The sequence below is a fragment of the Rhizophagus irregularis genome, chromosome 4, assembly GCF_026210795.1.
Source record: "Rhizophagus irregularis chromosome 4, complete sequence".
Taxonomy (NCBI): Eukaryota; Fungi; Glomeromycota; class Glomeromycetes; order Glomerales; family Glomeraceae; genus Rhizophagus; species Rhizophagus irregularis.
The window spans coordinates 51,293-66,569 of record NC_089432.1 but is presented as its reverse complement, the minus strand read 5'-3'; the positions used below and the strand labels follow the sequence as shown (position 1 = coordinate 66,569).

General features: G+C 31.9%; 3 protein-coding genes across 3 annotated transcripts; all 3 read right to left on the bottom strand.

Moving 5' to 3' along the window:
• Positions 1-1,697: 1,697 nt before the first annotated feature.
• On the bottom strand, positions 1,698-2,094 carry OCT59_023374 (uncharacterized protein; the record flags this gene model as incomplete). Its single annotated transcript, XM_066134639.1, has 2 exons — positions 1,698-2,014; positions 2,091-2,094. 2 exons carry the CDS (start codon positions 2,092-2,094, stop codon positions 1,698-1,700), a joined length of 321 nt encoding a protein of 106 aa, XP_065990740.1.
• Positions 2,095-8,488: 6,394 nt separating this feature from the next.
• Positions 8,489-9,406, bottom strand: OCT59_023373 (uncharacterized protein; the record flags this gene model as incomplete). Its single annotated transcript, XM_025328669.1, has 1 exon — positions 8,489-9,406. The coding sequence occupies one exon, from the start codon at positions 9,404-9,406 to the stop codon at positions 8,489-8,491; it is 918 nt and encodes a 305-aa protein (XP_025165593.1).
• Positions 9,407-10,898: 1,492 nt separating this feature from the next.
• Positions 10,899-13,561, bottom strand: OCT59_023372 (uncharacterized protein; the record flags this gene model as incomplete). The annotated part of the gene is made up of 6 exons (XM_025312063.2): positions 10,899-12,440; positions 12,515-12,748; positions 12,816-12,848; positions 12,930-12,986; positions 13,246-13,427; positions 13,513-13,561. The coding sequence occupies 6 exons, from the start codon at positions 13,559-13,561 to the stop codon at positions 11,031-11,033; spliced, it is 1,965 nt and encodes a 654-aa protein (XP_025165591.2). The 3' UTR covers positions 10,899-11,030.
• Positions 13,562-15,277: the final 1,716 nt, after the last annotated feature.

Here is a 15,277-nt window from a genome sequence, read left to right as displayed (position 1 = left end):
ATTTGGATCAGATGTGGGCTTCTCAGGAGTATCTATATCAATTCCTTCTATATCAATTTCATCTGTTTCATGTATCCAGTTTTTGCCAAGAAACTTCTTGTATAGATCCTCCCTAGATATACTGTAAACTTGTGGTGTTGTTTTACCTATACGTATTTTTTTACTTTTTATACTTAGCTCATTTGATAGGATTCTGGATGCATTGATCTTTGATAGAGGTGAAATGCAATGAGTTTTACAGTATGAAGTATATACCCTATAAAATTCTTGAACAGGTAAGTCGGTTATATGATTTTTTACTATGAGGTAAGTGTCCTTTATGAATTGAAATAGGGGTGGGAGAGTTGATATGATGTGATCCTACTTAGATATTGTTATAGGTGGTGGATTCCCATTGAAGTCCGGGTAAGCGTCTGCAATGGCTCTCAAGTAAGCATAGAATGCCTCACTGGCGCCTGGATATTTCATAGCGTCACTGAGTTTCTTAAAGTAGTTGAGGTCTCCCTTGCGGGATGGTGACACATCCAAGAACACTGTGCACCTATCGTCATTCTCCACTCTGAGAGCATTTTCATTAGTGAGTACAATGGTGGATATAAAGTTTTTGTAATGTGTTGGCGTCTTGTATTTTTCATGGATTTCCATTATGTCACCTGTTACCTTATCCTTCAACGATCGATACAGATTATTCCACTGGCTTTTTTCTGTAGGCATTTCCTCGAGGAGGAGAAGAACCTTACCTTGTAATTGCCCATTGAAACTTCCAAGAATCGTTTGAGGATCGCTGGTCTTATAAACAAGTTGAGTACCTAAGACACTACGTTGAATGAAATCTGTTATAATACTCTTACCCCAACCCTGTCCAGATTTCAGGTAGAGAATCGAATACATTTTCCTTTTAGCTGCCACACCGGCCAACCACTTTATGATATACTCAGTAAGATTCCAATCGCCTGAACACCAGATATCCTGAATGTGAGAGAAGATAAATTTAACCGCGAGGTAGGTTGTAGATTCAAAAGTGGATATCGGACGCAGGATATGGAGGAATTCTGGAAAGATATTGAGATAAAGTTGGCCACCTAGTTTAAAGATACGGGATTTTTGAGGGTCACAGGTAGCTACACATACAGTACTATATTCGATCATAAACCATTTGTTGATATTAAATTCAACCTTTTGTGAAGGACCTTGTTCAGATTGTGTGTAAAAGACTTTGGTAATTGGACGGATAAGTTTACTAATATTTTTATCAGGGATGTGCTCGAGGTTTTTAATTTCTGACCGCCACATGAAGACTCCATGCGGGTTGGAACAGGGGATAAAGTAACTGCAAAGATAACCTTTAGCTTGATTGAGATCCCTCATATTCTTTGCAGCGTTAATGAGCCGTTTAAGCTCATCAATACTAAAAGCCTTCTTCTGTTCACCAAACTTGGGGATAACTTGAGCTTGAGTGCTAGTTTGGGCAGTCATTTTTTGTTCTATCAAATCGAGTACTAATTTATAGTTACCTAATCTTCAATTGCCGAATATTTTTTCCAAAGATCTGCACTCCTACCAGGTTATCCTCCTGTAGTCCTGTGGTCCTGCGATTCTGCGGTCCTCCGGTTATATCTGGTTATCTTCTAGGGGTAAAAAAAAAAACTATAAACCACGAACCTTTACGACTGCTCTAAATCTTCCCTTCCTTTTTTTCAAACTACATATATCTGAAATCCAAACCGCTCAAGAGCTCCTTTTACTATAGTTAGCTCTTTTCTAGTGTCCGTTAACTCTTTACAAGCCTTTTGATATGCCTCCCATTCAAGTTCACGGAGGATACCCTCCTCATCCAATGATTGGCCAAGAGCATCATTTGCTTTTTCCTTCTTTTCTACTGCCCTGTCGTATGCCTCCTCAGCTTTTTTATGCCGCTTCCAGAGTACTCGTTTAGCTTCGGCTTTCCAGATTGGGCTGACTTTTAAAAGATATGGCCCGAAATTGCTACTTGGAATGTGTTTCAGGATATGGCCTACAAGTTCGGGGATTACTGATACTGCGTGCGGGGTATATATGTTATCTGTCCTTATAGGTTACTTATGGTATACCCATTGTTCAATTACTTATTTTTTCTGATGGGGGCGGGACGGGGTTGGTCTATAGACCTTCTAGGGGTTTACCTGTTAATCTACCTGGTTTGCTATCTCATTAGCTTATACAGATGATCGGACGGAATCCTGTACATGTGGAAGATGTTCTGGATGTGAAGGATCTGGGGGGGTAAAATCAAAACTTTTTTCTGGGGGAATCCCTCTCCCGATATTTTTAAAATATCCTCCACATCCTCCACATCCTCCACACTCTTCTGATTCCCTTTTATTTTCCTCTCTTTTCCCTTATTTTATCTTTTTTTGTTATATATTTTTGTGGAGGATCTATGTGGAGGATTGTAGAGGATATATGGGGATTCCTGAACCCCGTAGTGGCCATATAGGTACTTTGACGGGTCGTAGACCCGGAGGTGGGTGGTGATTGCACCTTCCACATCCAGCCCGACGACTGTACTTACGAATCTTTACCTTTGGGTTTTCGTTCTTTTGAAGCTCACCCAAATCTAAAAAAATGAAAAAATAGTTATTAGTAACCGTTCGTAATAAAGAAAAAACAAAAAAAAATTATAAAGTAAAGATTTGTACTTACGAATCTTTATCTTTGGGTTTTCGTTTTTTGGAAGCCCACCGCACCTAAAAAAATAAAGAAAAGAACGGTTATTAGTAACCGTTCATAATAAAGAAAAAAACAGAAAAAAAGAAAAAAAAGTAAAGATTCGTACTTACGAATCTTTACCTTTGGGTTTTTGTTTTTCTTTTTTAAGGAACCCACCCCGAACCTAAAAAATAAAGAAAAAAATGGTTATTAGTAACCGTTCATAATAAAGAAAAAACAAAAAAAAAAATTATAAAGAAAAGATTCGTACTTACGAATCTTTACCTTTGGTTTTCATTTTTCAGAAGCCCACCCGAACCTAAAAAATAAAGAAAAAAATGGTTATTAGTAACTGTCCGTAATAAAGAAAAAACAAAAAAAAAATTATAAAGAAAAGATTCGTACTTACAAATCTTTATCTTTGGGTTTTCATTCTCTAGAAGCCTACCCGAACCTAAAAAATAAAGAAAGGAATGGTTATTAGTAACCGTTCATTAATAAAATTAAAAAAAACAAAAAAATTAAAACCAAGATTCGTATATACTTACGAATCTTGGTTTTTTTCGTTCTTCGGAACTCGGAAGCCCTACCCGAGACGCTGAACCTATAAAAAATAAAAGAAAAAGAACGGTTAATAACTGTTCATAATATTAAAAAAAATAAACCAAGTTCTGAACTTACGAAACTTAGTTTTTTCCATTCTTCGGAAGTCACCCGAACGGCCGAACCTAAAAAAAGAAAGAAAAAAGAACGGTTAGTAACCGTTCATATTAAAAAAAAATAAAATAAACTTCAAAGTATTCGTACTTACGAATCTTTGGAGTTTCTGTACTTCGGAAGCCCACCCGAACGGCCGAACCTAAAAAAAAAGAAAGAAAAAAGAACAGTTAGTAACCATTTGTATTAAAAAAAAATAAAATAAACTCCAAAGTATTCATACTTATGAATCTTTGGAGTTTCTGTACTTCAGAAGCCCACCCGAAAGCCGAACTTATAAAAAAAAAGTAAAAAAAGTGAAAGGGGGAAAAGGGGAAGGAAGAAAAAGGGAAGAAAGGGAAAGGAGAACGAAGGAAGGGAAAGGGAAACAGGGAAGGGGAACAAAGGAAAGGAAAGGGAAGGGAAGGGAAGAAAAAAATTAAAAAAAATTTAAAAAAGGATGATCCTTTTTTAAACTTTTAATACGTGTAACGCGTAATGCGTAACGTTTGATTAAATAATTCAATAAATCGACCATAAATCATATATGTTGAAATTTGGCCGATTTTTAATAATTTCCGAAATTTGGTCGAAATGTGTGATAGATCAGCCGATTTGTCACATGACCGAAAGTTTTTATTTCGACCAGTGTGCACTATTAATTAAATGATATGCAACACTTTTCTTAATTTCTTTTAAAGTATAAGAACAATAAAATTCAGAGCTTTTTCTGTATTTAAAATAAATATTACCATAAATTTCATCAATCTTATCACCATTAAACACTTTTTTATTTTTTTGTTTTCATAATATAGATCTATAATATATGACATGCCTAAGGTTGCTTGTCTAAACCTCTTCAAAATTCTACGATTAGTTTCGTTAAAATTTTACTATAGATTTATTATAGTTTCGGCAGAGTTTCAGCAGTTTTGGCATTTATAATAAGTTTCGGCAGTTTTGTCTTTCTTCAAAGTTTCACCAGTTTTTTAATATAACTTTAATATAGTTTCAGTAAAATTTCACTTTTCAGCGAAACGCTATCTTGCCTAAACCCCTAGGTTTTGGCAAGCAACCTTAGATATGCCTTTCCTCTATTTTAGCAATGCATTCATTTAGATGCTTATCTGCGCATTTCTTAGCACAGATAAATACTAAGAAATCACATGCAGTATAATAAATATAAAATATGTATCTCCCAAGTCTGAATTTTCCATCTTCATATAATCTTTCAGTCATATGAATATATTCATTTTTTGAGAAGAATGTTGGATTATATTCGATAAGTTTTCTGAATGAAACATGAATATGAGAATATTACATTTTTGGCATTTTATCATTATATCTGTAATGCAAATTATAGTTCAGCCAGATATAATCATACCAATTTTATTGACTAATATTTATTACAATTATTCTATATAAAATATGATTATACAATAATAAGCTAATTAATGTTTATATATATTACTTCTATTTGATTTTATATAATAATTACATATTTTATGATAATTTTATGTGCAAATAAATATTTGCCAATACATCAGATTCTAATAATTCCTGTAATTGTATAAATTTCATTTCAATTTCAACTTGATTATTAGATTTTAAAGGAATTTGAAAAGTATTAGCTTTTGTAGACATAATATTTTGATGATTGGATTGTTTTAACACTGAAAATAAAATTAACTAAGCAAATTTTCTAATACAACTATTGTTAAATAACAAAATAATACCTTCTTTTACAGTTAAAAATGTTCTATTTACTTGTTTTTTATTTATATTCATTGAGTTTATTGGAGAAATATTATCAAACACTATATTTGCAATTATTTTAACATTAAATAATTGGTTAGTATTAAAAATAAAAAAAATTTGAAAAATCTACATGTTTTTTTGTGAATTTCATTTACTAACGAAGTCATTATATCTAGTTGCTGCTGATTATAAGAAAGAACATAAGGTTGAAACCCTTAGTCAGATTTATGATGGGATTGATGTCTAATGCAATCTGTATTTTGGCCAAGATACTGTAATGCTTGAATCATAGTTTTTCTGCCCATATGATTTGTAATCTTCCTATTATCAAGATTAATCTCTGTCATAATGCAAATTTCTTTCATTAATTTCTTTAATTGTACTTCTCCAATATGGTAATGCTTAAATCAGTTTTCAGTTTGGAAAGCTGTATAATAAAATGTTAAGTAGAATGAAACAATTTTTATAAAATTAATGTGATTTTAATTTACTTGTTTCTTCTTTAACTTCTTGGAAATAAAAATTAGGTTCAGTATTAACAGGTCATAAATCAATATACCTATTATAATCATTTATTAAAATAGAATTATTAGGAAGGATTAATTTAATTTTTCTCCTTTTTCACGATGATTAGTGTTGATCTTTTGATTAGCTTTTGATCTAAAAATCCAAACATCAAAACCTCTATCAGGTCTTTTTTTAAAGTCATTTACCATCAAGCTTGAAATATTCCTTACCACGTAATTCAAGAAGAATTGCATTATAAAAAAAAATTTGATATAATAGCCTTCTTAGAGTACTACTATCCATCTTTTGGTGATTAAAAATCTGAATAATTTTATCAACAGTTAAAGCATCAGATCCTTTAGGTTCATTTAAGCTAAAATCTAAAAGATACTGGATTTTTCTATTAAAAACTTTCCATAAATTTGGAAAAAGAGATTTTTGTTGAACATCTACACCTTCAATAACAGAATTGTTAATTAAGTGTTGTCTAATTGCTGCAATAGCTGCCTGAACAGAACTTGCTACTCTTGACCATTTTATTGTCTCATTGCAGCAATATATTCTGATAATTGTTGATCTAACTCAGCTTCTGTTGCAATTTCATCAATTTTTTCAATGAAACCTGCTTTTTTGTAAAATTTTTCTAATAATGTTATCCAATTTTTAATAGAGGCTTTAGTGTTCTTTTTTTAAAGAATTCTGCACATTCTTTTTACTTAAAGCGGCTTGTGCCTTAGATGTTTCAAAAAAGATATAAGAATACATTATATACATCAAATAAAATGAAAAATAACAAATATGAATATAGCTTACATTAGCTGTTTGAGCACCACAGGTCGAAAAGTAAAAAATCAGGCACCAATCAGTCACCAATCAGGTAGCTGATTGGTGACTGATTGGTGACCGATTAGTGCCTGATTGGCATTTTCGCCAAATACCGTCACCAATCAGGCAGTTTGCTAACTTTTGATCCAGTGATCAGAAAAAGATGAAATATAGCTCATTGGAATCGTCTCAACAAGACGAATCTAATGATAGTAAAATTGCATCTCTAGGATTAATAGTTAATAAAAAATTAAATAAAATATAAATGATACATTTTCATTTTTATATTTTACTTAATTTTTCATCAAGTATTAATTCTAGAAATGCGATTTTACTACCATTAGATTCGTCATGTTGAGACGATTCCAATGAGCTATAGCCCTGTTCATTTCTAGATCGGATCGGATTGACCAAAAAATAGTGTAATCAATCAAACTGCAGTTATAATTGAGCACATTTTTGATTAATCAGATTGATCGTAATAGATATGATTGGCGTCAACGACTTCTTTTCTTTTACCGTTACAATATGAATTGTAAAGAAAGACTTTATAAGTTGTTATGGTTACAAATATTTTTAGGAGATGAACATGAAGAAGAAGAAGAGGAAAATTCAAGTGATGAAGAGGATAATATCATTTTACAAACAGTTTTAATAAAACGAATAAATACACGGTATTCAGAACCAAGATTATACCGCGTAGTGAAGTCAAAGCATTGGTGGCAAAATGTTCTTCCATTTTATGATATTACTCGATTTAAAAAAATTTTAAGAATGCATCACCATAGCTTCCAACAATTAGCCAACCTTATACGATCCCATCATGTATTTTCATCACAAGGAAATAAACCTCAAGCTTATGTTGAATTTCAGTTAGCTGTATTTCTTTGTCGACTTGGATCTACTGGAAGTTTGTTTGAAGTTTGTTCAAGATTTAGAATAGGAGAAGGGACGGTAATTCTTTGTACTAAACGAGTTATTCAAGCAATTTTAGCAAAAAAAAAGAGGTTTGTTAAGTGGCCTACTTCAGAAGAGCGTAAAAAAGTTAATGAAGGATTTGAAAATTTAGGAGGGCTTAAAAATGTAATTGGAGCAGTTGATGGAACATATATTCCTATGAGAAATGCTCCAAATAAAAATCCAGAGGTTTACTTTATTAGAAAAAAATGCTATGCTATTCACTGTCAAGGTATTGTAAATGATAGAGGCATTTTTACTAGTTTTGATGTTGGCTGGCCGGGCTCAGTACATGATGCCTGAGTTTATAGAAATTCTTCTTTTTATAAAGATTATTCTCATCTTATTCAAGATGATGATTATCTTTTGGGTGATTCAGCTTATCCTATTTCTCCTTTCTTAATCATACCTTTTAAAGATCCATCTTCTCAAAAACACAAAAAATTTAATCAATTCCATTCACGTTATCGAGTTGTAATAGAAAATGCCTTCGGGAGATTAAAAGCAAGATTTAGAACGTTAAAGGATCTTGATATTAAAACGGTTAAGATGTGAGTATTATTCACATGTTGTGCAATAATTTTACATAACTTTTTAGAAATGAATATGGATATTTGGGAGGGTGATTTTAATGATAATATAGAAGAAGATGATAATGACGAAAATGATAATTATACATTAAGGAATAATGATGAGGTATTAAAAAGAACTGGGCAGGCTAAAAGAAACTTAATCTTTCATCAACATTTTTCATAAATTTTTCATAAATAATATATCATGCATATTTTAAAAGATATTTTCATCAAATATATGATAAATAAAAGATTTAAATTTTAAGTTTATTGAATTTTTTAAAAAATACAATATATGTTAAATTCTTAAATAAAAAATTTGCAGCAAAATGGTTTGTTATTCACAAATTTATTGTTAAATCCATTATTATTATTATATTATTACTTATTATATTATTTTACTATTATTATTATTATGATTATTGTTATTACTATTATTATTGCTATTGTTATTATTACTACTACTTATTAACGTTAAATTGCAACTATTCTAAAGATGATTTATATTGCAACATTCTTAAATCCAATTCTTTCATTCTAATCTCATATTGCATACGTGATTGCTCTATTTTAAACTCCATTTTCTTTCGCAATGTTTTAGCTTTAATTCGCTCAACTTCTAATTCTTCTTTTTTAAAAACTGTTTCTGCTTCTCTAATTTCCTTTTCAACTACTTGCTTCTTTTCAAACTGGTCATTCTCAGAGGCAAGTCGTTTTTCCCAAATTATTTGTCTTGCATTACTCATAGAAATTATAGCTTCGGCTAATGGATCCTGTGAAAGAGATTTTTGTTTTTTAGTAATTTGATTATCTTTTTTTTCTGCTAAAACTTCTTCGTTAGTTTCTGTTTCTTTTTCTTTAAAACTGTCAAACAATTGAACATCATCAGAAAATCCATCTACTAAAAATCCCGAATTGTGATTTTCACGAGTTCCAAACAAAGCATCAAGTCTGTCAAACCATTTCCATTTTACTTGCGTCTCTCTTCCTGTTTTGTTCTCCTTTTCTTTAATTTCATTATACTTAGTCACAAGATGAGATAATTTATTTTTAATCTGCTCCCACGACTTTCCTGAAAAAATCTTAGTAGCAGCTGTTTTGGCAAAATTGGACTTATTTTTTTTGTAAATATCAAAATTATCTTCAAGAAAACTTATCAATAATCCAGTATTTGTATCATCCCAGCCAGTTTCTTCTTCAACAGAACTTGCTCTTTCTGTTTTTTGGTTATTATTCTTTTTAGAAACTTTAGTGATTACAGGTGTTGAAACATCAGTAGTAGGTACCGTTACTTCTTGAATTTCTGATAGAGTAAATGTTAATACAGCTATAACATCAGGGTCCCGTACAGGTGTTTGTGGTTTAGGAGCAATTGGACAAAAAGTAGATTTTGGAATAGGCATGGTAAAAGTTAGAACTTCAAAAAGTTTAAGGCAAAAAACGTGCAGACGCTAGACACGTCATTTATTATATAGATTGTGATCAGGGAAAAACACCAATTTTTGTAGATCAGTATGACTGACCGCTGACCGCATCAGCAACCAATTATTTAAGGGTGTAAATTTTTGATCAATCTGGTCAGATCTAGAATTGAACAGGGCTTATATTTCATCTTTTTCTGATCACTGGATCAAAAGTTAGCAAACTGCCTGATTGGTGACGGTATTTGGCGAAAATGCCAATCAGGCACCAATCGGTCACCAATCAGATACCTGATTGGTGACCGATTGGTGACTGATTGATGCCTGATTTTTCACTTTTCAATCTGTGCACGTTTATTACTGTTTTGTGGCATTTCTGTAATATTCTTTAGAAAAAGAAGAGAAAAACGAAATAATTTGTAAAACTAAAATATGAAAAGTTTATTTAATAATCTAAATGAAAATTTAATTTTATAAAGGCAGAATGTGTAGAAGTTTAATAGACTAAAAACATGTAAAAGTTTCAACTAAAACAATAAAAGCTTATTTAAACTTATTTAAACACGTAAAAGTTTTAACTAAAATAATAAAGCTTATTTAAACTTATTTGAATGTGTAAAAATATAAAAGCTTATTTTATAAAAAATCAGGCATGATTTTTGAAGTCTTAACTATAATATTATTATTGGATGATTAAACTAAATAATAGTTTAATGCGGCACTAAACTATTATTTAATTTAATCATCCAATAATATATAATTAGTTATTGCTTGTACTATTACAGGATTCAAACCAGAATAGTAATTAGTTTTAACCATTTTGCGAATATAGTGAAATTATAGCACTTTATATTTTATAGTTGTTTTAGTGATTTATAATGTTTTTAGCAATTTTAAAGATTTATAGCAATTTATAGCAAGTATATTATAATAAAATATCATATTCATTTTTATTCGATTATCCCTTTGTTCAAAAAACTTTGGGTGAAAATAGATTTATAATTCCAATGATTTGGTTAAAAATAGATTCAATCACCATGGATGGCTAAATTATAAAGTCTGTATCACCCTACTTCTTCACAACTCAAATCACGAGATGAGTTACAGATATTTACCCAGTAACGCCACAAAAAATTTCCACCCCACGTGATTTTTGGCCGGCATTAAGAAATTAAGCATGTGACAAATAAGGAGCGACATATAGGATTTTACACACTGAAAAAAATCTAAGTCCCTGAAATACATAGTAAAAATGGAAAACAGGAAGAATGTGACGCCGGTGACAAATTTTTAAGATCACGTAGAAGTGGGAAAATTTTGTGGCGATACTGGGAAGATCAGCCACCCACGTGATTCAGAAAAAAGACACTAATAGAATTATGAAGTAGATTTGGACATATGATATTTTTACTTCGCAGATATCATTTTCGCATGTGCCACGGTTAACGAGTTCTATTTTCCGATACACAGTTATACATGTTAAGCCTGCAAATAAATGCTTTATTAATATTTATTAATCTTGATTACATGCACTAAGTATAATTGTTTTGCGTGTGACTAGATCACAAAAGTCCTATAAGCTAATAACTACGTACACAATAGCATCTCATTTTTTTTTATTGATCACATCTTTGGTTTTCGCTGTCTTCTGAGTCTCGAAAGTAGGAGCTATATTAACTTTGGGAGGAGGCGTACGATACCCGTCCTGTTCATCAGAGTCATTAAGGAAATTTTCAAGATCAACGTCATCTTTTTGGTTTATCAAGTCTAATGTCCGTAGAATAATAGTTTTCGCGCATAATATTTCCTTCAAGACCAAAGCAAGTGGATTGGATTTAGTTAGGCGTCCGGAAACTTCATAGAACTTCCTATGTTTGACACGAGAAATATATCCTTTTGGACAATCCATCGTGATTAATTGAATTCTATTGGCTCCATGAAGAATCCCGATAACTTCCAATTTCCTAACAAGGTCTTCTCTCCTATCACATATAGTAGTGAGCTGTGCAATCATGTCTTTCATCATTTTATTTAGTTTTAAGGAATCATTCAAGTATTTAGTCCCGCTCTGTCCTTCCCATTTACGACCTGCCTCTATGGCACCAAATTCCAGGCGATACCCACGCAACCTAAAAACTCCATCCCCTTTTCGGCCGATCTTCTTTCGATCATTGATCGTTCTTATAATATTCTTTCTATCACTTGAAGCACAGCTCATACCCTCACCACGCGCTAAATCAATGTAAATATCGTGAAATGTCGGATCGATCAAGTTGCTCCAAACGTTCATTTCATACCATCCCTCTATCTTCGAAGAATCAAAAGGATTCTCCTCCCGATCCCATAAAAACAACATACTCCGGTACGCATGATTAATAAAATCGAGATCATGATGAAGACTTTTATCATATTTATTACCATCTGGTATAAACGGATCATAGATAATTTCCCGCAATTCCTTGACACTTTTAACTGTGTATTTTATCATTAATTCCCGATGAGAGCGTTCGAGTTTTGGATTTTCCTTAACATCCAAAGCAGTAATTTCTTCCCATTCGGCTTCGGAAAATAAAGATTTAACATCAGCATGAGCATCATTTATTATAAATGAATGCAGGCATGTCTCTCCAGGCAAATTTCTAGCAAACTCATAGATTACTTCTTCCACTTTTCGACCACTTTCAAGCGTCCACATGCAATTTGGATCTAATTTAGAGTACCCTTCATCGAACTTTACTAGGTCGAACTCGGAAAATGAAGTATCAGTTTCAAGTTGCGTATCAAGATCTTGCGATTCATTATTACAAATTGCGGAAGAAGCAGACATGTCCCCTACTTCTTTTGCCAATGCCAAAGATGAATCCACTTTGGTAGTATCTGTATGAGATTGTTGCGAAAGAGAAGTCTCAGAGAAAACGTTCGTAGGGGGGATGGAGGAGGACTCTTCATCACTGTACATTATATCACTATCATTTTTTTCCATTTCTGTTCCATTAGTGTCTTTAGTGGTTCTGATCTGTGGACGCATTTTAAAGGTGAGAAGATATCTTTATTGAGCTATACATTAAAACAATGGAAAAACACAACCACCTTGTTTTCCAGAGTTCGTGGCTCATCCTGCTCACGTTGTCGAAGATTGGGAGGAGAAGTGATGATGCGGGAGGCTTCCTCAGCTGGCCGTTTCCTTTTATTGTTTCCAATAATATGTTCATTGTTATTTAAATTTCGATTCGAATACTCTGAATTTATTTCGGATCCATAAAATTCACACGATGATCCCACAAGGTCAATACCTTGTTTGTCTGCAATAATCTTAACCTTTGACTGATCATAAAAAAGTTCTATTAAACATGCTGAATAATTCTAGGTACAAAAATAATTTCAAACCCACCTTTGAAATCGCAATATTTTGTTGTCGTGTGATCTATTGTAACGTTTAAAATTATAATTAAAGATTTTGATATGCTAACAGTGCTGTGAATTAATGAAATAAAGATACACCTACCTCCAATCGAGCAGAAATTACATCGTAAAAAAATTTTTGGACGTCCGAACGGCGATTCTTGAGAGTTTAATTAGATATTTTTTCATGATTAGTAAGATAATAAATAGACCAGCTCACACAAGATTTAATGATAAAACAACCAAAAGGAAATCGCACATAGAGGGAGCAGTAAGTGTACTGATCCTCTTGACTCAGATAGTGACCTGGTAAGATTTTTTAAAAACCCTCTAGCACTCGGCGAGTAAATTACTCATGCTCCACGTCAGATAGTGACCTGACAGGAGGTGCCTTCCTAACAAAATTGAAGCATACTCACTTTAACAGCTTTATGACCTTTGGCCTCTACTTCAAGGTTGAAACGATTCCACCAAGTGCCGGTGAGACCATTAACGTCGTTTGTGTCGGGTGGTGAATTTACGATCATAACGAAATTTGAGGAAAGGAAGTCAGAAAAAGACCAGTTAGACGGATCCTCGCTGTCGAGATAGGCAATGATATCTACAAGAATTTTAACACAAGTAGAATTAGATGAAAGGCAGTAGTCTTCTTGTATTATTTGACTATTTGTACTATTTATACTTACTCGCTTGGCCAGGGTATGACTGATTAGATATTTCTGCCGTAGAAGCCATTTCTGCTTGGTACAAGTAGATTTGAGTCGCGCGTTTGACGCGTTTGAGGCAAATATATCGTTTTTGATTAAGGGTGGGTGTACGACGATCATTTCTATTACTGTATAATGAATTTCAATTATCCGATGAACTAAATATAATAAAATACTTGTAATGTATTAATATGACTATAATAATACGAATATATAAAATATAAATATCTTGTAGCAAAATAGAATATATTATTCCGTACATTATTGCACTCAAGAGTGGAGATAGTTAGATATACTAGGGATTGGAATTGATTAATCAAAAATCAACAAAACATAGTAAAATTGATTCTTGAGAATCAATTCTCAGCAATTTTTTACATATAAGTTAACCTGATTCCAAGTAATTTTTCATGCCGGCCAAGTGCCAATTATTTTTGCTGAAATTAGAAACTGATTCAAAGTCAGGTTGGTCGTCTATAAGAAAAATCTTGAAAAGATTCGATTTTTGATTCCATTCCAATCCCTAAAATATACTTCATATACACTAATAGTTCATCAATTACAAAAATATTATTATATCCATTGTCTGAATCTTTTTTCATTCATGTTAGTTAGATAGCAAGCGGAATATTTTTTTGTATTTTCGTTAATAATGTATGCTAAAGTAGAACATTATACAGATTATACAATAATAGGATCATTTACTTGAAAATTGAAATACCAATAGCTCATGGTAGTTTATTATACAGTTGATATTTTAGTATATTCAACGCTTTTACAGAGTAAAAAACATATCTACTAAATGATGTACTGTACAGATTAACAGATAAGAAAAATAATGCTTGCTGTTTATTGGTTAGTAGTTCATTATTGGGCACCTTTTAGGCATAAATTATGGGAAAATTTTTTTTGCATCGCTACTTGCTAAAATCAAGTTGACAACCTCATGTCATTGTCAGAAATTACAAAGATTTCCCTCTCTATAATATATAGAGTCTGTTCTTGGTAATTGAACTAAATGCAGTTTTACTTAAAGTGTTGACTATTGTTTACGATTACTAAAGAATACAAAGCACATAACAAATATCATGACGAAATATCAGTCACCTGATAATCACCTGATAATTCACATATCATATTCCAATATCTTCAGATTAGAGGTGTTACTTAAACCTGTATAGTATGGTTTTTTATGTATGTACTAGGACCCTGAATAATACTAATATAACTCACAAATGATCGGCATGCATTTACTATTAACTCTACGCAACTTTTTTTTCATAGTAACGCTACGCAAATCCAAATCTTAGTTCAAAAAAATTTTTGTTACTAATATAATTCGTTTCACATTTTTTCTATTAAGATATTAATAAAATCATGTGAAACTCTCCATTTTTTTGTAAAATAGTGCGTTTCGCACTTTTTTCTATTAAAATATTAATAAAATGGTGCGAAACTCTCCATTTATTTGTTTAAATGGTGCGTTTCGCACTTTTTTCTATTAAAATATTAATAAAATGGTGCGAAACTCTCCATTTTTTTTGTTAAATTGTGCGGTTCGCACTTTTTTTATACTAAAATATTAATAAAATGGTGCGAAACTCTCCATTTTTTTGTTAAATGGTGCGTTTCGCACTTTTTTATACTAAAATATTAATAAAATGGTGCGAAACTCTCCATTTTTTTGTTAAAATGGTGCGTTTCGCACTTTTCCTATTAAAATATTAATAAAATGGTGCGAAAC